This window comes from Lissotriton vulgaris, chromosome 2_1 (genome assembly GCF_964263255.1).
Source record: "Lissotriton vulgaris chromosome 2_1, aLisVul1.2, whole genome shotgun sequence".
NCBI lineage: Eukaryota > Metazoa > Chordata > Amphibia > Caudata > Salamandridae > Lissotriton > Lissotriton vulgaris.
The window spans coordinates 783,700,563-783,721,817 of NC_141687.1; the positions used below are offsets into that span (position 1 = coordinate 783,700,563).

Sequence of the window (21,255 nt, forward strand, 5' to 3'; positions counted from 1 at the left end):
TTACTTGCAGGACAGTTGTAAATTTTCCGGGAAAATACATTAGCCTGGAACATTATAACATATATGTTTAAGAAAAAATAATGTTCGAAAGCAATAAAAAGCGTAATTTTTAGGTCATATGACCAAGCCTTTCATCATTAGTATAACAAAAGTAAAATGAACCAATGAAAAGTTTTATTAACAAGTCACATGACCTGTTATGCTTACGTTACGCGCTGCGCGCCGCGCCCCGGATCCCTTCCGGGAAGCTGCGCTTCGCGCACTGGAGTACTTCCGGGTGCGCTAACGCGGCGTGTCATATAACGCATTACGCGACAACGTAGGTCCAGAATATAGTCAAAATGTCTCCACCAACCAGCGGTCGGAACACAACCCCTTTCAGCAGTCTAAAAGTTCTGTTAAATGACAACAGAAGGGACAGGCAACAAGAACCATCAGTCAAAGAGGGGAGGGCAAGTTCTTCCCTACCGGGTCACGTTGGGGCGGAACTGATCGAATTGGTAGTCTACAGTGTTTCTGGATGTTTCAGACTGAAGCTGGCGTTAGCATGAGAGCACCACCATCTCGTATCTCAGTCGTGGCCATTCCACGAGCAATCATGGCAGCCGCTCCCCACCAGAAGCCTGCGGGAGTCGGGGGCCCCCAAGACTTTTGTAGAATCTTCAAGGCTCAGTGGACGCTTTCGAGAATGGGGCCCAAGCCCTAGCAGACAAGCGTCCGAGTTCCAAGGTGTCCCATGGCCATTTTAGTGGACCACGCCCAAATCTGAAGAGGCGGCCGTCATTTTGAGAGTCCTGTGGCAGCCGCCTATAGTTGCATCGCAAGAGCGGGAGCAACTCAACTACATGGTGAGCGAGACGCTGTAGTCGCAAGAGCGGGCAGTAAACAGCTGAATGGCGGAAGAGGCACAGTGTAGCAAAAGCGGGCGGAATGGCAACTGAAACGGTAAAGGGGCGCCCCACTACAGCGTGTCTTCAGGTCAAACGGATTGTGGGATAAGGTCCAGAATGGAAGAGTCATCAAAAGGCAAAAAGTTCCGCCGGACCCCGGGAGCCGGCCGCCTATGTCGGGGGCGATCTTAGGCCACGCCAGGGCAACACGACTTGGGGAGGGGGCAGAAGTCAAGCGCACCCTCCCAGTCCGCGCCACCACACCGTATGTTGAAAATCTGAAGCCATCGTTCTACAAACTCTCAACCAGCCTTGGATGAAAAATCTTGAAGAATGTACAAACTGAAAACCAGTTTTTGTTTGCATAGCATCAGCAGCAACGCTTGCTATCAGAATGCATGAGTTTCATGCTCGATCGATTGAGCTAGCCGGATCAGGCAACAAAAAGTATAAAATAGTTATGTAAATAGTTATTTAATAAAATGTTTTACCCTGTTACTTTGCTGGTGTGTTGTATATATTTATAATATTTGCATAGAGTTTATCGTTATTTTGGGCGGGGTGGGTGGCGGAGCCGAGCTGTCTTGCAGCCATCATGGTGTGGAGCTCAGTTCATCTCACTAGTTTCGTATTTCTCATGAAGGGTTGTTCCTAATGTTTCTATTTTAGCGAGGTCAAAAAGAGATCCCATTAGTGGCCTACTGATTTTGCTCGATTATTTTTTTTTTTAACACGATTTTTCACTATCTGCAAAGACTAAACAGAGTATTGCGGCTTTGTGCTTGTTAGTAAATAGAGAATGAACCAAAGAGAATAAATTCTAAAATAGTAAATGCTTGGATAACAATCAATCAAATGGAGAGACAAGCAGGCACGACGGATTACAACGGGGGCAAAGGCCTGCGTTAACTACCCTTCACTATCTGCAAAGAGAGAGTACTTCTAAGAGAAAAGAGGGGGGGGGGGCAGCGTTTAAAGCACATCAGCGTGCATAAACACGAAAATGTTTTTACCTATCACGTACTTGACATTTGACAGCTTTTGATATTTGTTATTAAAAAACCATTGAAATTCAATGAAAAAACCATAGGTTTTAGCCCATATATAGTTAGGGATTAGCATTTTCAAAACCTTATTTTACTCGCATAAAACCATTGAAATTTGCATATATAGTTAGATGCGCTAACTATATATCGCGCACCCGCAATCCACTGCTGATGATGTCACATATTACATCATTCATGACATGCTCAGTGACATCACTGATGACATCACTGATGACATCTCAAATGACATCACTGATGACATCACTGATGACATCTCAAATGACATCACTGATGACATCACTGATGACAACATCCAGTGACTGTATGTTTCTGTAAAGTTAAAATATGTCTTACATATTGAAGAATGAGTGGATGTATAAGTGTCTGGATGAAGGATTTAGTAGGTGCATGACTGACTGTATGAGTGAGTGATTAAATGTGTCTCACTGAGTGAATGGGTTAGTGACTAAACTGTCTTAATTTGTGCATCATTATGTCTGTTGTTCTGTAAACTGCTGCATGTGCTGATCAGTAGCTATATGAGTAACTATATGGGTTATTGATTGGTTGCCCAAGTATTTGTATGGGAGACTGAGTGTGTGTGGGTGGCTGGGAGGTGTATGACTTTGTGCATAGATGTGTGAGCAGTTGATTCACTAGATGTATGGGTTCAAAAGTGCATGTGGAAACAGCTGTATGGGCGGTTGACTGTGTGCATGAGTGTATTGGTGAGTGAATGGATATCTCAGTGCTACATGTCAAAGTAAGTACATATGTAAAACACAGTACATGTGAGAGTTGACATATATAAATAACTGTGCATAAGAGCCAGTGAATGTGTGAGTGGCTGTATGGATCATTGTGAACTTGTATCAGGGATTGTATAAGAGAGTAAATATGTGTTAGTATATGTTTGAATAAGTAAGGTGTGTATAACTGTATAGTAGAGGAAATGGAGGTGTGATTGATTCTTTGCATGACTGACTAGGTGTGTGAGTAACTCCATGGATGAGTGACAGTCTGTGAGTGTCTGTTTACACTGAGTGTATCTAAGGTTATATTAGAGTCTGAAGAGGTTCATCGTATTATCACATGAATGATGTCATTAGTGATGTGCTCAGTAATGTCAAATGAGATGTCAAATGAGATGTCATCAGTGATGTCATTTGAGATGTCTTCAGTGATGTCATCAGTGATGTCATCAGTGATGTCATCAGTGATGTCATTTGAGATGTCACAAGTGATGTCATCAGTGATGTCATTTGAGATGTCATCAGTGATGTCATCAGTGATGTCACTGAGCATGTCATGAATGATGTAATATGTGACATCATCAGCAGTGGATTCCGGGTGCGCGATATATAGTTAGCGCATCTAACTATATATGCGAATTTCAATGGTTTTATGCGAGTAAAATAAGGTTTTGAAAATGCTAATCCCTAACTATATATGGGCTAAAACCTATGGTTTTTTCATTGAATATATATATATATATATATATATATATATATATATATATATATATATATATATATATATGATCGGTGGAGGTGCCCATAAATGTTTACATTAAGAGCAGGTGTCCTATAAAAAGAGAGGAGCTGTTACTTTACCCTATCTCTTACTTGGGAGATAATTTATCTATCTCCCCATTTGTTTATTTTTGTTTGAATAAACACATTAAGTTTGTTATTTATGGCCATGATGTAAACCCATTCATACTATACTATCCACTGCTCTCAGGGAGCTAGCTGATGGTGTTCATTCTCACATAGGGTTTGACTGCAAGGTCATGTTGCATTTCCTACCTCGGGTTAGGAATACCTAACCTAACCTAATACCTTGGTTAGACCAACTTTCCTGATTAATTACTAATAGTGTCAATCTGACTGTAACTCATCACCATTTCACGATGTGCTTTGCTTCACATGTTTAATACTTCTTGACATTACTGAGACTAACCCTGACAAAGCAATATTGTTCATAATGTGTTGATTTTATGTTTTAGATCAACCTTCTATATTCATTTTTATGTTTTTTTAATTCCATAACTGAAGAGTCTCCAGGATTACTTTGAAAATATAAATATAGCACTTTTTTATCATTTGAGTGACTCATAATTTGTAATGACAGTGACTGTCGAGTACTGACATTGTAACATTGACACAATAGTGATCTTTAGTCCCGAAGTAGGCTGTTGACTCAATAGTGCATTAAACCAGTGGCTGAAACATGTTGACGTTATGATGGTAGGGTGATACATTTTCTGGGATTATCCACATTACCATTATATTAATCCTGTCAACAGGAGCCTATACATAAATCAGTCAGATTGTGTAGCCTTTCTATACACTGTTAACCACTTCTGATCCCTATGCCTATATCTGGAGTCTTTACATCAATGCTCAACCATGTTCTTACTATGATGCTGTGGGTGTTGTAGCACCCCCTTGATGAAGCATGCCACTATAAATGGGTGAGGGCAATATACTAACAAACATAGTATCACGCTGAGAGGAGAGAAACTATTGTTGTTTCGTAATTGTTTATTGTTTTGTGATTAGAAATTGGGATGGGGATTGATGTTTTTTCCTCTCTCCTTCCCAGTATTTAAATTTGTACAGGCATTGAGCCACTGACTGGCGGCCAGGATTGTATTGATCCATGAGACCTATGCTCCAGTGATCTTTGACCATGGGACAGACCAAGGGTGCCCTAGCTCACCTTTGTTGTTTTCCCTATACCTGGAAGCATATTTACATACATTAAACAGAGCCAATGAAATTAAGGCTGTGGTAATAAGTAGAATCATAACTAAAATATTGACATATGTTGATGGTGTAGCAATTCTTACAAGAGAGGTCGATTCTTCAACATCTGCTATTGACCGAGAGACAGATTTGGCCAATTAGGTCTTAGAATATTTACACACAACCAAGACACAGATCATGTAACTACTGTAGTTGCCTCATCAGCAGATGACAAGGTGGTGTAGACTACACAATATTGTACATCTGACTTTGATACGATAGTGAGCATCAATTATAAATATTACATTTAAATAACACGGGTTGGATGCTCTAGTATGAGGTGCTGACATTGGCTCAGCTAATCTAGGATTTACTTTTGCTGCTTTCTCTGCACTCACAACTTCCGATATCATAAATTGTGGTGCTTGAGGCATGGATCAAGATTGAATTTAAGCTTAGACTTGACGTTGTCATTTAAATCGGACTCCTAATTGAACTCAATATTGAAGAAGAAGAAAAGCCTGAATGAATTGATGAATAATTAACTTGTTAAGCGCAAACGGCAACCCTGAGTGGCATTGCAGCGGTGGCCGAGCTATCATCATAGTAGATGAAACACAGGCAGAATTATAGAAAAGAACCAATAAGTTAGGAAGATTGCTTCAATGAACTAAGGTTTCTGCAATCTCCGAAATTTTGAATTGATACATCCTCCTTAACCTTAACTAGCAGAACATTCCAGAGTTTTGCTGTACAAATAGAGAAAGCATTGTCCCCCACACCGACTTTTCTGGGTTTTGAGGACATTAAACTAAAGCAAAGGTTTTGATATCAAGGTGCAGAAGGGCCTGTTTTTCTTAAATTTGTTTTGCAAAAACTTCTTAAAAAGCACAGTGAGCCATGTCAAGGCATTTAAGTGTAAATATAATACTCTTCTGAATGGGAAGCCAGTGAAGTCTAGAAAGTCAAGGCTTTACTGGGTCCTTCTATTAAGGCCTAGAATTCCTTTTGCAGCCATATTTTGCACAGGTTGCATACCAGAAGGAACATATCTTGTGGCACAGCAGCTCTGTGGTTTTGCCCTACTTCTTTGTATTGAGACTGCTGACCTGTCTCTGTGTATTTGTTGTACTAGTACCAGCAGCATCACCTCCACACTAAATCTCCACGCGTGGCTTCCACAATTTGCATGCTTAGTTATATGCCGTTGATTGGTGCTAATTTCCCGCGCATCTAATGGATCTCTGGGCATGTGGCCAAGATGCCACCCAGTCAGCAGCTAGCCTGTTTTGCCCTTTTCGATGAATTGGGCTACTTTTTTTGGGTGTGCGGGCAGGGCATCTTTAACAAAGCATTTGTTCTCACTATGTCAGCGTATATGGCCAGAGACAACCATGGAACCTTCTCTCCAAGGTGCATTTGAGGTTAGACAGCATTGTCATCAGGCACTTTGCACGCTTGAGTCACGGAGTGGTTCTGATCCTTTCTAAGTGGATGCACTCTGCGCATCACTCTATTCTCTTTACTTGCAAATTGTACCAAAGCTGAGTCTGTCTATCATTCACTTTAACTGTGTCTTGAAACGATGAGGGATTAAGTGCAGCACTCACTTGAATTCACTCGGATGTGTGTCCTAGCTTCCGCAAACATTCTTAGTTTTAGAAATGTGTGAGGTGAAGGAAAATTGCATCGTTTTCATTATTAATTGAAAAGAAGGTGCACTCTTTCATCCTGAAACAGGAAATGTTACCCAGGATTATTGCATTTAGGAACGAAATGTCGTGTTTAGTAATCAGAGGAGAGTATGTGAACAGCCCTATTCAGAAATGAGAAGAAATAGACACTGCTTTACTCTTCAGTCGGTGAAAAGGAATGTGCACTAGTCTAATTAGTATTCTAATTAGTAATCGAAAGAGTTGTGGACTATTCCGGGGTATTTAGATAATGTAATTCCTCCTTCTTTCATACAATGCTCATAAAATACAATCCATCCTCAGCACGGTTACATCTTTTATAAAGCAAAATGGAGCAAATGGAATTTGCACCAGGGCAACACACAGAACAAGGTGATGTCACGCTATTTGTTTGCTCTTTCTATAAAAACAAATGAATAGACACATTTCCTCAGCTTTTAAAATGGAAAATATGGGTCTATTTTTCAGGAAAAACAGTTTCCTTATGTAAGTATCAAATCCTTAAGTAACATAAAAGTGCAAAATGATCTGTGTTTTTAAATGTTCGTGGATTATGAAGTGCTTGTTAAACTGGCTGTTATTCTTCGAGCCACCTGCCCTTAAAGCCTTACCCCTCCGCTCCTTTACTGCTGCGCTTTGCCTCCCAAACTATAATACTGCAAACCCATCCCTCCTTTGCCCGTTCCCACTTCAAGTCTTTTAAGCCTGCATGTACCCAAATACTGGAACCTACTCCCCATGTATCTTCTTCTCCACTACACTTTCCACCATTAGTTCACCCTACAAAATCACCAGTAATCCTTACCTTTCCGCTTATGCTTTCCTGGTATTCTACTACCAATGTAGTTCCTTGTTTTTTCTGTGCACTTTTGTAGGATTTTGGAGGACTATGTGCAGTACTTATGCGTGAGCACTCTATACACCAAATTAATACATAGATTCCATTTTTTTCTGACAGGCAGTGCTGTGTTGGTACTGAACTGGTTGACTGGATGATGCAGCAAAGCTCCTGTGTTCATTCTCGAACCCAGGCTGTGGGCATGTGGCAGGTGTTACTTGAGGAAAGCGTTCTTAACCACGGTAAGTATTTGGTTAGAACTGAAACACAAACGAGCATTGCGAAGCCAGCAGGTCTGGCCTTGGTGAGACTGATTAATTGTTTCATTTACGTATTTATTTATGTATGTGTTTATTTATTTTTTTATATATATTTAATTGGTGTTAAAAGATATTAAGGAAACAAAATAAATAATTCTGGGCCCTGGGACCTGGATGCTTGCAAAAAAAAAATAAGTGGAAAAAATGACCCATTACAAAAATTAAGTAAAAAAAAAATTCAAAGAAAACAGAATTGAAAGCATAGCACGCCCACAAGCCCTAAACCGGAAGTGAATTAGTTTTCAATGCTTTCACTCAGGTAAAGAGTATCAATGGTGTAAGTGGGCTGACCTGTTGCCCCTAGCTAAATGCTGCAGTGGGCAGATGCAAAATGTGAATGACACTAAAACAGACCAATGGATGAAGAGGGATGGACAAAAAACCCTTGTTTGTATATATAATTAAATGTATTTGCATTACAATTTTATTGGAAAACATGAGCCTGGCTAGACTGCTAACGCTGTCGTTAGGCAAGACCTAAACATCTTTGTTCAGTGAGTCCCCTCCTAATGCCCCGTAATGCAATTAAAATGTTAATTCAATTACTGATTTAGTAAATAGCCCAAATGAGGTACAGACAGAAATAAAAGCTGCTTTCTTTGATGAGTAGCCCAATGAACCGAGTCATTGTCTTATTGGAAAGACGGTCCGCATATGTATTATCCGTTCAGCTACAAATGCAATTATAGTTCTTTTCAGCTCATTAAAGGGTTGCTTAGGGTTTGCATCATATATGATGTATTTATGGTCTTAGAATCTTCCCTCATGTTGTGTTCTGTTCTGTTCCAAGTCATCTATGGGTGTTATCGGGTTCTCCAGCTCAGCATTTTAACTGTAGTATGAGGCAAGATGTGGAAATCCGGGAGCTATCTCGAAATGAAGCATTTGAACCCGTTGAAATTGAGACATCTTCCAAATGGCAAGGAATGTGGTGGGTGACATCCATCAGGAGAGACCAATGTTAATCAGCTACCCAGGAGACCTGGTGCCCAAATGCTGTCCTTGCACCTAACAGCTGTTCTATAACCCAGTCGTAAGGCCCTAAATTTACTGAGCTTGTAGGATAGAAAGTTGAATTTGCCATTCCCCGATTTAAAGTTGTGACCTACAGATCACAGCAGATTTCAGTGTCTAGCGGTGAACTCCCTGAGCCATCTTGAGGAATGCCATTTCGTAAAACGGAAAATAAGGCTTTATCAATGAGATATTCTCATGTATGATTATCACTGGATAATCCAAATGGCAATGTTCCACATATAGATTGAAAATGAACTGTACAAGGATCACTTCTCATATCACATGGACAATGATTAATAAATCTGATGTTCATGCCTTTGAGAGCAGGAAAACTGAAATTAATTTGATGTTTGTACACCTGTCACAAAATATAAGAGAACAATTATTGGCCTTGCATGAAAGGATGCAGTGAACGATGTTCATTCCCATTTAAAATGTTCTACTGAATGCTGATACTTCCATCTTGAGTAATTATAGACCCATATCTCTGCTACCAGCATTAGAGAAAATGACGGAGAAACATTTATATGGCTGCCTTGTTCAAGATGGAGGAATGTTGGAGTTTCAATATTGTGTCTTACGCAATTAATGCTTTCTTTCCAGAAAATGATGATTCCCTGGTAGACAGTTTTCGAGGTTTCCTCTCAGATGTGGCAAATTGGATGAAATCGAGCTGTTTAAAACCAAATCCGGATAAGCCACAGCTACTTCCGTTTGTTTGGCAACTACTTCCCTCTTGATTTAAAAAAATGGTGGCCTACTGATCAGGGAACCTTCTGGCCCCTCCACGGTGGGCAAATTCGGGAAATTACTATGACTTGTATAACTGAAATCTTTAAAAAAACTTTTTACCCGCTCCAACCTGGAAAACAATTGTGCTGGCGCTAGTCATCTCTAGATTAGATTATGCTAATTCACTTGCTCTAGGAGCCACTGCCTAGTTGATGAATAAACTTCAGCTGGTTCAATGTGCAGTTGCCCGTCTGACTCTTAATTGCCCAAGGAAGCAGTCTTTCCGTTCTGGCTTCATGCAACTTCATTGGCTGTCGGTCTATGAAAGGATCAAATTCAAGGATTTGTTAATCATCTTAAAATATATTCTCAAAAAGGGACCCCTCTATCTCACGAACCAATTTTGTGAATATTCTCCATCTAGAATTCTCTTCTCTTTCAATCAGGGACTGCTCTGGGTGCCTAGAGCTTATAAAGCCCGGAGGGTCAGCCGATCCTTCTCACTACTAGTTACTACATTGTTGAATAAGCTGCCATTTGGATTGAGTTTGATCAACTCTGAAGCCTTGTTCAAAAGAGATTGAAGACCTTTCTCTTTAATATAGGGTAGGATTGACTGTTGTCTGCTGATTAGCACTGAGATGCTTCCTTGGAAGCAGCCCTTTGCATTATTCAAAAGGCAATTTATTAGTTCATTCATTCTTCAAATGGGACCACGTGACAGGAGCAAATATATCTTGGTCCAGATATTTTGAGAGGCGAGAGATTAACACTTCCAGCAGGGGGCAGCAAGTAAAGGTCTCAAGCTGATTAATTATACCTGCTCCCTCTCTATTCAAAACCACTTATTGAAAATACGCTAGTTCTTTTTATGCTGTGGTCTGTCTTTTGTCTGGGGAACTGAGGGCCTCTATGTGATTGAGGGTTTTTGAAAGGCTGCTCTTTGCAGTAGTGGCTCCTACAGAACGGGTGTGGGGGGAGGTAATTAAAAATATATTTTAAAAAACACTTACCTGGATGTGGCAATGCAGTGTTGTGATTGGTCTGAGCGCCGTCGTTTGGCGTTCAGACAGGGAATTGGAGCCTGGGATGTTCTCCACCCAGGCTGTAATGCAGCCTTTGTGGAGAACATACAAAGGGTGCATGACATTTTGGACGGCCCGAGACGGCCGGCCAAATTGTCATGCACACTTAGGAAGTGCCCACCACTCCCCCATCCTCTAAACAGCCCAACCCGTCCCGCCCCCAACCAACTGAGCCAGTAGTTTAAATAAAATTATAATAACGTTAAGTTATTTTTCTGTTTTTAATTGGTCACTCATTGAGCAGTTGGCGGGCGGCCTCAGGAAATCGACGGGGGTCTTGCAGCAATTGTCCCTACCTGTGCCCTGGTGCAGGCGGCATAACGGAATCCCGGTGGGCTTGTTGGTGTTCTCTTCCCCCCCTCCCGCCGCCGCAGATCCATCCATAGCGGCCGCAGTGCGGAGGTGGGGACTACATACCCCAGGCAGCATAGCGCCAACGCGGCGGAAACGGCCAAGGACACTTCCGCGCACGGAGGCGCATTTAACCCGAGGAAAACCCCGGCAGAGCGGGCGGCCTCAGGAAATCGACGGGGGTCTTGCAGCAATTGTCCCTACCTGTGCCCTGGTGCAGGCGGCATAACGGAATCCCGGTGGGCTTGTTGGTGTTCTCTTCCCCCCCTCCCGCCGCCGCAGATCCATCCATAGCGGCCGCAGTGCGGAGGTGGGGACTACATACCCCAGGCAGCATAGCGCCAACGCGGCGGAAACGGCCAAGGACACTTCCGCGCACGGAGGCGCATTTAACCCGAGGAAAACCCCCGCGACGCGGGACCGCGCGCGGGACCAGCCGGGCTGAGCCCGGGCAGAGGGCGGGCCGTCCGTGGCCGTCAGAGGCCAGAGGAGGACGGGCCGGGCCACCCCCCGTGGCCGTGCATCAGAAGGAGGTAAAATAACTTGTTTTGGAAACATCCCCAGTCCTTGGTGGTGCCCGTTGCTACTCAGATCATGACACGCAAGGGGGGCCGAAATAACTCCACACAGACAAGGGACCTGGCTAAGGGGACACTGGCCCACTATTTCACCAAACCAACACCACCGAAAGTCCAAAAAACACTAACGATAGAACGAAGCCAACTGTCAATAGACTGTACCAGTAGTGACTCCTCCCCCCCACAGTTAACTGCCGCCCCACAAAGCCTATCTCTGTTAGAGGAACTTAATAGCTTATGTAACACCAAGTACGTTGCTGTCGAGACCACCGCTGAGCAAATTAGTGCTTCTACCCGTCCCATAATCATTACAAGTCCCCATTCCTGCATACTATCTCCACCACATGGAAATCTCCTGGGTACGCCAATCTCTTCACCTGCTATAGATAACACTAACCCCATAATGTCCCTCCCGGATCTTTCTGGCACAAAGCAGCAAAAACTGTCTTTGAACTCACCATTGCTTATCACCCTTTCCCCGGAAACATGTAAGGATCCCGCGAAACTGTTAGTCCCTGTATCCCTTACCTCACCAACCCTCTTGGCTCAGATGCAAACCATGATCAACTCTTTGATACATCCCCTGATAGAAAGAATGAATAATCTCGGGGAGAGGATCATGGCAATTGAGGAAATGACTAAGACAAATTCACTACTTTTAAAAAGTACGGTCTGCTCTAATCATTCACAGTCTCTTCAAACAACTCCCCAAAGTAACCTCAACCAACTCCGACCGGTAGCATCGCACTCGCTAATTCCAACTATCCAGAATGTGTCCGCAAAACGTACAATACCACCAATGGGGCTGAATAAAGTAACTAAACCACCCAAAAGATCACTCCCCCATCCAGTGAATATCCCACAAAAATCTAACCACATACAACTACCACCGGAGGCTGCCCCGTTTGTGTGCGTTCTTTCTGGAGTCCCAGTACTTACTAATGGAAAAACAGAAAGTCAACAAGAACTAACAAACAAGACACTGTTTTGGTTAGCAAAGAATAGACCCCTGCCTCCTGATATAGACGGTAGAATACTGGGTGTTAGAAGGGTGGGTTGGCTGGGCCCGCTTCGAAAAAAGAGACCTGGCGACCTGGTGTTAATAAAGTTCAGAAACAGTAATGTCGTCCCATACCTCCAGACCTGGCAACCACAGATAGGAGATGGGCCTATACACACCTGGGGACTATCTGACTTCTACCCCAGAGAAGCTTTTCTCCCCAATACAACTCTAATGAAGAGAGACACTGTTGGTTGGGCCGAAATGATGCCAGGGTGAGGGGCACTAACATCCAGTCTTGACCTAATATACTCCGCAATGACCTGTTTTCTTTTAAAGACTTTTTATGCCATAATATTACATGTTGTAAAATGAGATGAAATGTAATGTAATGTTGATTATATATTGCAATGTGCTTTTATGATTTTATACTTCAAAATCGAATAAAGCTAATGAAACGAGCAGTTGGCGACAGTCCTCCATCTTAGCGCAGGAGCCGCCACAACTTATTTGATATTTTGAGAAGGCAGTGTACTTACAAGATAGTTTTACACCTAGTTAAAAAAAACTTTGTTCCCCTCTTGCTCTATGCCTCACAGCTTATTCTGATTATGTTCATTTCTGTGATTTCAGTGGTGGGTGACATGGAGCTTAGTCACTTCTTCCGTGGGAAGATGCGCCCTTCCTCATCATGGGCCTTCTTTCACTGAACCGTCAGTTGGAGGCAAAAGGGGGGAGGGTATTCTCGTGTGGTAATATGAGGCACAGAGAGGGTTGCCGAAAGAGAAGAAAGGAGCTTGTAGTACCTGTGATGACTTCGTTTTTGCTGAGCACTTTGCCACTGCTGACTAGGGGTGGGCAGAAGTCACCCAGTTTCACTCTGCGGAATTCGGTGGCGTTACCTGAAAACTCCATGAGATTCTGCGGAGGTCCGTGAGTGAGCGGAATCAATTAGCAGTCAAACAAGATGTCAAGAAAAACTGACAGCTTTCAAAGTAAACTTGTGCTTGATTTCCAATGCTCATGCGGCTTAGTTGACGTTCTGCAATCAATTTCACACCCCTGAAGCAATCCCCATTGGTCTCCACTTACAGTCACCAGCCGAGGCCGGGGACATGAATCCTCCCTTTCCTCCAAGCCTTTCTGTAAGAAGATCATAAGAGAGGGATTTAGTGAAGTCTGCATCTGACTCAGCAGCAATTCTGAGCACTGTGACTGCGCTCCGTTATTCTGTTCACATCCATGGCAGGGAGATCAGCGGGCAGAGGGGGCAGGGGAGTGTGAGGAGGCGTGTGCCACAAAGGGCAGCGCAGACAGGTTGGCGTCCTCTCTTCTCCCAGAAGAGACGATCTAAGTCAATAGCCCACATCCCTCTGGGAAGCTAGGAAGTGAGCGATTTACACAACTCCCCGAGAGAGGGGGAGAAGCACACCTGAGCTATTCATAGTGCCCAGAGTGGACAATCAAGCCAGCGAGAAAGGACCAAAGCAAGCAATAGCAGTGTTGGCTTACCAGGCTTGGCCTTCATTCGGAGGCAGCTTTCCCTCCTTCTCCCTGACTTTGCCTCCTTTACTCTTTTAAGGTTTATGCTCCTTCTTGCCTTTCTCAACATTCTTGGAGATTGTGGAGTTGCTGGATGTACTCCTTTCCACCCTCTTGCCCCCCGATGCTTGTAGACTCATTGACCCTAAAGTCTGCTGCGCAGAAAAAAAGGCACGCTCATTCAAGATTCCACATTGAATCTGTATGTCATGTTGCTGCTAAGAAGAAGCTTTTAAGTTGAATAAGTCTGTTGTCCTATGGTAGATTTAGAGAGATTGAGGGCACCACCTGCATATGCTTCCAGGGGCCTCCCTTTTTTCCGGCTTCCCTACAGCCTCCCTCCACTGTGGCAGGCATTCTCTCTCAGCCATCTGTCTCCTGGAACTTTTTTTCTAAACTCTTGCCACCCACCCAACCCCAACCAACCCCATCCGGGCCAAAACTCTGCTTGGTTGCTCTCATGTTTCCGCCCTCCTTTTTTTTTTGTCCGCGCACACAGACGTGGAAAGATAACCATCACACCGGTTGGAGTCAGAGGCTTGGGGCACAATCCTTATTATGCTTTACCCACCCTCTTCCTCTCAGCTGGGTGAAGTGGCCTGCAATGCCCCTAGATTCTCGCCAGATGGTGCTGCTCTTACTAAGAGATTCCAGGAAAACCCGCTTGCTTTCATTTCGTTCAGTATGTTCAACATACCAACAGTGAGTAGCAATCCAGTCGCCGATTGTTCATTGTGAAATAAAATCCATAGCTCAATTCAGTGAAAATAAAATATTACAACAGTGCAGCAGCTGTAAGCATGCTTCACGATTCACTGAGCATTCTGCCCACATGTGACTTCCCCCGTGCTTTCGTTGCTCCCGGCATCTCAGTTAGGGGTGGGGAGGTAAACTCTGCCACGCAGCAGTTGGTGGAGTTTTTACCAAACTCTGCTCTACAAGTAGAGTGGCAAAACTATGCGACTGCTGACCAGCCTAAAGTGCATGTGCTGAGTGACATATTCGGTTTACTTATCGGTCCCTAGTTAAGTGCACTACTTGTGCCCTGGGCATATGAATCAAATGCTACTACTAAGCCTGCAGCACTGATTGTGTCACGCAGTTTTAAAGTGCCATTTAGAAATGACGAGGTCACATACTTGCCAGGCACAAACCTTCCCTTTTTTTACATATAGGTCACCCCTAGCGTAGGACCTGGGCAGCCCATGGGCAGGGTACAGTGTACTTAAAAGATAGGACATGTACTTTTACGTTTTACATGCCCTAGTAGTGAAATACTCTTTAATTTGTATTTCACTACTGTAAGGCCTATCTCTCCAATAGGCAGTACCTAATTTGAGCCTGTGGTTTCCGGTGCTCGGCACCGGCACTCAATTGCCAGCACCAGGGCGTGTGACAGTCTGCCACAAGGTGGCGCAGCCTGCCTAATTTAGATGACCACAACAACAGTTAATTATTAGTTCAATTGCATTAAAAATGAATACTACCTGCCATCCAAGCCATTCTTAATGCTTTGGGGGCCTGAAATAGTTTGAACTGTCACACTTGTAGGAGTGTGAATGTTAGCACTTGTGTTGTTACTATCATTGGCGGCGCTGACAGGGGCAATGTGTGGTACAAGGTGCAGTGGCCTCCTGACGAGAGACCTGGCACTTATCTTTTTTGCAAATCAAGCACTGCTTATAGGGTAACATTAGAGCTGCCTTGTAACCTTTTACAAGTGTATCTTTCAATTAGGAAAAGATAGGACATGTAAAGTTGGTGTGTCTGGACTCACAATTTAAAAACACATCTTTTAGAGAAGTTGGTTTTTAAATTGCAGGTCTAAAAATGCTACTTTTAGAAATATGGCATTTTCTTACTTAAACCCTTTAGTGCCTTCTGCCTGTCTAGAATAAACATCTGGACTGGGTTAAAGCTGGCTTCCTGCATTCCTTCTAGACAGACATGCACAAAGGAAGGATAGGTGTGTCTGAGTGGTCATCTGTATGTTGATGGGCCTGCCTGAGCAGCATGTGTGGAAGGGGTGATACTTCTACCTGAAAGGGCTAGGGCCTGTCCCACACAAAGTGTGTCATACCCCCCTGTAGTGAGTCTGGAGCCAGCGCAGGGTCTTGTGCACCACAGAGACTTTTCTTTGAAGTCTCCCTACTTCACAGACTAAAATGGGTATAAGTACTGTATCTCTGACACAATGTACTCAGTTCACTTTTGAGACCTGAGGAGATCCTGCCAAGAGGAAGAGCTGTTGTGCTGCAGGAGGGCCTGCCACTTTGCTAACTGCTTTGCTGTGTTGTCCTGCAAATTGCTTTGCCGTAGGAGGGAGTATCACTTTGCGATTCGCTTTGCTGTGTTGGCCTGCTGCCTGTTGTCTGACAGTGAGAAAGACTGCATCTGTTGGCTACAACCTCTGAAACAAATTTAACTCTGAGGGCTTGTTGGCTTGCCCCCTGTTCAATACGTCTCAGGGCCATCAAAAACCTTGTCTCCCAACAACCACTGCTGGACTCTGCAATCTGTGAGTCCTGTAGCTAAACTCAACAAAGGTCAGCTTGTATCTGATCTCCAGCTTCGTCTTACCAAATATCAGCGCTTCATTCTGCAAAGATCAGCGCTCATGCCCTACCAGTGCTGTGGCCTACAGAGGCAGGGGGTTGATACAAATCGCCGCACTCCTTTCCGGTGCCGCTGCAGCACCAACGGAACTCCACCTAGCGTGACTCAACAGCGATGCATTGCTTGGGTTATTTGCAGCTTGCCAGTGACAAGGGTCTAGACCGCGAGACTCGGCAGCCCGCCTGTGTGCAGAAGATGCACTCTGTGTGTTCTGACACACAGAGTGCATCTTGTTCACCTCCAGTCAGGTACTGTGTCTCAGCATGGCCTGTGGGGTTTGTGTAGACAGCCTGCACGCCCTCGTAGGCGGCTTTAAACTGTGCCATTACTTCGGTCTGACTGACCCCAACAGACCCCCTTCTACATTCTGGCTATTTGGGGGCATTGTTTTCTCAAGGTATGGGGCGGCAACCTCTCTGAGGGACCCATGTTTCGACTTTATTGCTCTTCACCGGCCTTGCATGACTGCAAATAACATTCGTAATACTAGGAAAGCTTTAAGCACTGTTTTCCATATAGGCTTTAAAAAGACATATCTTGATTTGGGTGTATTGGATGTTTATAGTTTTGGTTTTGTGTTACTCAGATAAATATTGGCTATGTTTCTAAACTGGTGTGGAGTACTTTGTGGCGTTTTCACTGTGTTATTGTGTGTGTGTGCATAAATATTTTAGACACTGCCTCTTTAATTTAGCCTGACTGCTCTGTGCCAACCTACTCGAGGGTGAGCACAGGTAAACCTTTAGTGTGTACTACACTTACCTTGACCAGGATTATGGTTCCTGCTTGGACAGGGTGCATACCTCTGCCAAAGAAAACCCAATTTCTAACACCAGCCTTGCCAGGATCATGCTCAGGGACCACGCGAGGACACCATTTAAGGCCCTCCAGACCCCAGGAGCCCTCTGTGGACTCCACTGACCCCTGCTCTCTTCCCATGCTGGAGCTACACGGAGCAGCAAGAGTAGCCTCTTTTGGCCCGAGTGCCTGTTACCACTGAGGCAAACATACTGATACTGTAGAACTATCCCCAAGATAGTGAAATATTAGACAGGGTCATATCTACAACATTTATAATGGGTGTTTATAAATAAATATAATTGTTGCCCATTCACGTTTCAGTCAAGCAACTAAATCTCAAACAAACAACAAAGGCCCTTAATCAAAACCTTGACCACTAATAGGTATCAAATGTAAGGAATTTATTTACGACTCTTTCTGGGCTGACCGCACTGTTTCCTTTCAATGCAATCAATATATTTTTAATGCTGTCGACAGGTAAGTGGTAGACAACAGACATATCTTGCTATGGTAATTTCTCTGTTCCAAAAAGTGAAAAAGGTTAGTATATTTTTTCTATTTTTATTTTTTCATTTTATTTTACTGAGTTTTATATAGCGCAAACTTGACCCGAAGGTATTGGGCATCAGAGCTCTTTACATAGCACCAGTTGCGTTACATGAGGACACTTTTTATTTTTGTTAGGCACTGGGAGATTAAGTGATTTGCCCATAATCACAGGATGTTCAGCGTCATTGTCGAGACTCGAACCCAGTTCCCAGATTCGAGGACGACCACCCTAGCCGTTAGGGCAACTCCTCTCCCCTATATTAATACATTCAAACCACTTCTCTTTGGGGGAGGTCACTCAACTTTCATTCCCCATTTCAGCTGTCTCCAGCCACCAGATAGAGCTAAAATCACTTTATATTGTATTCTTCTGCCTCTCCTGAAACTGTTGTTTCCTATGAACAATAAATGTACGACTTACTTTGGAGGATTCCATTGTTACCATAATTATCCTTCTTTAAAAGTTGACCAATTTCACTTTTTGATAACAATACACTGTTGGGCCACCACCAGCCTCTTCAAGCACTGTACTGTCTGTATGGATCTAAGGATGATCACCCTTTTAGGACAACCCTAACAACAATAAGGTCCTCAAGGGTTCGTACATGTGCGGATATTCATTATCCAGTATAATATAAGTATCATGCATGTTTAAAAACTTTGCACTTGTCATTTAGTAATTTCTATTCCAAACCATTTTCTACTCCTCTCCAAGAAGGCATGAAAGCTACATGGCAATGAGGAGCAGCTTTGGGAAACTGGAGTGGAATATACAACAAATGGGAGGCAGATAGACCAATGGGAAGGCATGGGCCATTATTTCACCACCTCATCGATCCTCAAAGGGGACCTTCTTTTTCACAGTGGGCGCTTTGAGCTTTTTGGCACTATTTTTACTAAAATCTCTAAAAATTCATGACTCTGGTACTACTGATTGGAGTTTTTTAAGGAATTCTATTTATTAAATTAAAAACAAGCTTCAGAATTAAACAGTTCAAGGATATACAGATAAAGAAGTCGCCAAGCATGGCCATACTGATTGGGTTTTTGTCCTTTTGGTCTTGTTTTATTTACTAAAGAAAGTTCTATTTTCCAAGTTAGTGTGGGATCCTTTTTGTCTGGTTTTCACTTTATTAGTGTTTGAAGTGTTGCATAAACACTTCACACATTGCCATTAAGTTAAGCCTGACTGCTCTGTGAGGGTTGAGAACACGTTATGTTAGGGTTGGCTTGTACCTCACCCGGACAATGATTGTTGTTGCTGCTTGACCAGGGCTCACATCTTAGTCAACCGCAACCACATGTCTTACAGGCAGAAATTTCATGGTGGGATCTGACCATAAATCCATGTAAAATCTTTATGAAGAAAGGGTTGGATAGTGTTTCAGCAAGGGTATGTAAATGGGTCGTTGAATTGCAAGAGTTTACATTCACTGTGGAGTACAGAACTGTACATCTGACTGACTTTCTGGTTTGATTCCATTAAGTAAAAAAGTGCAGGAATTGTCAGATGATGTGGATTGGTCAGATGAAGGAGCTTGTGTGGTTATCGAAGAGGCAGTCTCAGAAGAAGGGTGAAAATCAGAGGGCAAGCTAGATGATGTTCTTAGAACTATAATTCCTTTCATTCTGAATGGTTGGCCGACAAAGAAAGAGTTGAATGAGAAAGTTCACCCATTTTGGATGATTAAAGGAGAATTAGCATTTTATGACAAGTTTACTTTTAGAGAGGACCATTTGATGGTTTCTAATAATATAAGAGGCAGAATCGTTGGTATGGCCGAAGAAGGACACTTGGGTACAGTCAAAACCAAGGAGAGAATAAGGACAGATTTTTGGTGGCCAGGTGTAGATTTGGATATTGAAAGGAAGATACATGAGTGTTATGAGTGTAAAGAGAGTGATAAGATCCATAACGTGAGGTATGTTCCCTTGGTATGTATAGAATTAACTAATGGACTTAGGCAGAAAAATTGCCATGGATTTAGTTGGACCATTGAGGGGGAGGAAACAGCTACTCTTCTTCTCTTGGTGGTGAGGGATTTGTTTTTTCGGTAGCCTGAGTTTGTGTGCATTGGAGAAATAACAACAGGAGCAGTTGTTTAATTTCTTGAGAGCTTATTCAGAAGAGAACAGTGGTGGCTGGTGACATTTGAAAGCAGTGGGGTGTAAAATCAATCTGATACTGCACCGTAGCGAGCGAGCGTAGCGGTAGCCACCCAGAACAACCTAAGGAAGGCTTGGGGGGATTCCCCCCAAGAAAATTGGAGTGGACAAATGGTGCATTTTCAAGCAAATTTGAGAAAGCAGGGAGGTAAATAAAGCAATTGTGAAAGAGCAGCTATTACATTAATAAAGAGATGTCATGTAACATAGGCAGCTGCTTATTCAGTATAACCACGGAGCTTCATAACAGACTTCGAGATACAATGCATTTCTGAGTATAGAAACAGACATAGCAACTGCACCAGACTCTGGGACCCCAGAGCAAACTACCATGCAGCCGAGAATGCATTTATTTCAGTTTATTTTGAGATACTATCTAGATACTGAGCTGAGCCGTCTAAAAGAGACTACAAAACTTGCAAATTACTAATTTAATTATACCCTGTCATGTTTTGTAGTCTCTTTTCTCACTCCATCACCATGTTTGTTCATGACACCTCAGGCATTCAAATTTCGGTGGGCACACATAGAACATTGCAAAGGAGGAAGGTGCTGATGAAAACATAGCTTATTGCTGGGCTATAAGGAATCTTCCTCAATTAGAGCGCGATGGCAGGCTGTTGGTTACAGACAACATGGTGGTGTTAGCGTGGTTTCCATGCGATGGAGTGCTTGCGTGCTAAGTGCCAGAGTCAGAGCAGGCGACACCTTTGTGAGGGGAAGTCATTTCTTCCGTCTAATTTCCTGAAAACATGCAACACAGAAATATTAGGTCTCACGCACAACCACAAAGAGATTGTCATATTTATTATGCTACCAGCAAAGTTTAAAGAAATGAGTACAAACTCTGAAGGTATAGCTTCAATACCACAAGCCATAGAGCACAAGAGAGGTTTTCATGCATTGGTGTGGCGTTTCCTTGTACAGTTTTTTACCAGGCATTATTTTGGTACATTTCTGCTTTAGAAAAAGTGTTGTACTTTCGCTTTACTTGTAAATCTCGATTCAAGAGCAAGTATCTTGTTATTGAGCCCAATAAAATATTGGCCTATGAGTCGAGATAACTTTCAAATGGAGCTACATGTGCTAGTGTCTCCAATACAATCCGTTGACACTCTAAGTTAGCAACACCTTTCAGAAAGAGCTTCAATTGAAGTAGAAGTAGATATAAGCGGAGAAGCCTAATAAAGGCAGTTTTTGCCACTCATCGGAGGTTTGATGGATATAGCGGACAGGTATGATCAAGGCATGACAGTGCTAAGCTGCACAGTTTGAGAGAA

The 21,255-nt window shown here is 43.1% G+C and overlaps 1 protein-coding gene across 1 annotated transcript in view; it reads left to right on the plus strand.

Annotated features, from left to right (window-relative positions):
- The window catches only part of RAPGEF4 (Rap guanine nucleotide exchange factor 4), a 1,206,373-nt gene that overhangs the window by 708,331 nt on the left and 476,787 nt on the right, over positions 1 to 21,255 (plus strand). The window contains exon 9 of the mRNA XM_086956142.1: positions 7,339 to 7,460. Coding sequence (XP_086812268.1) covers positions 7,339 to 7,460 — 122 coding nt within the window. The remainder of the gene's footprint in view (positions 1 to 7,338; positions 7,461 to 21,255) is intronic.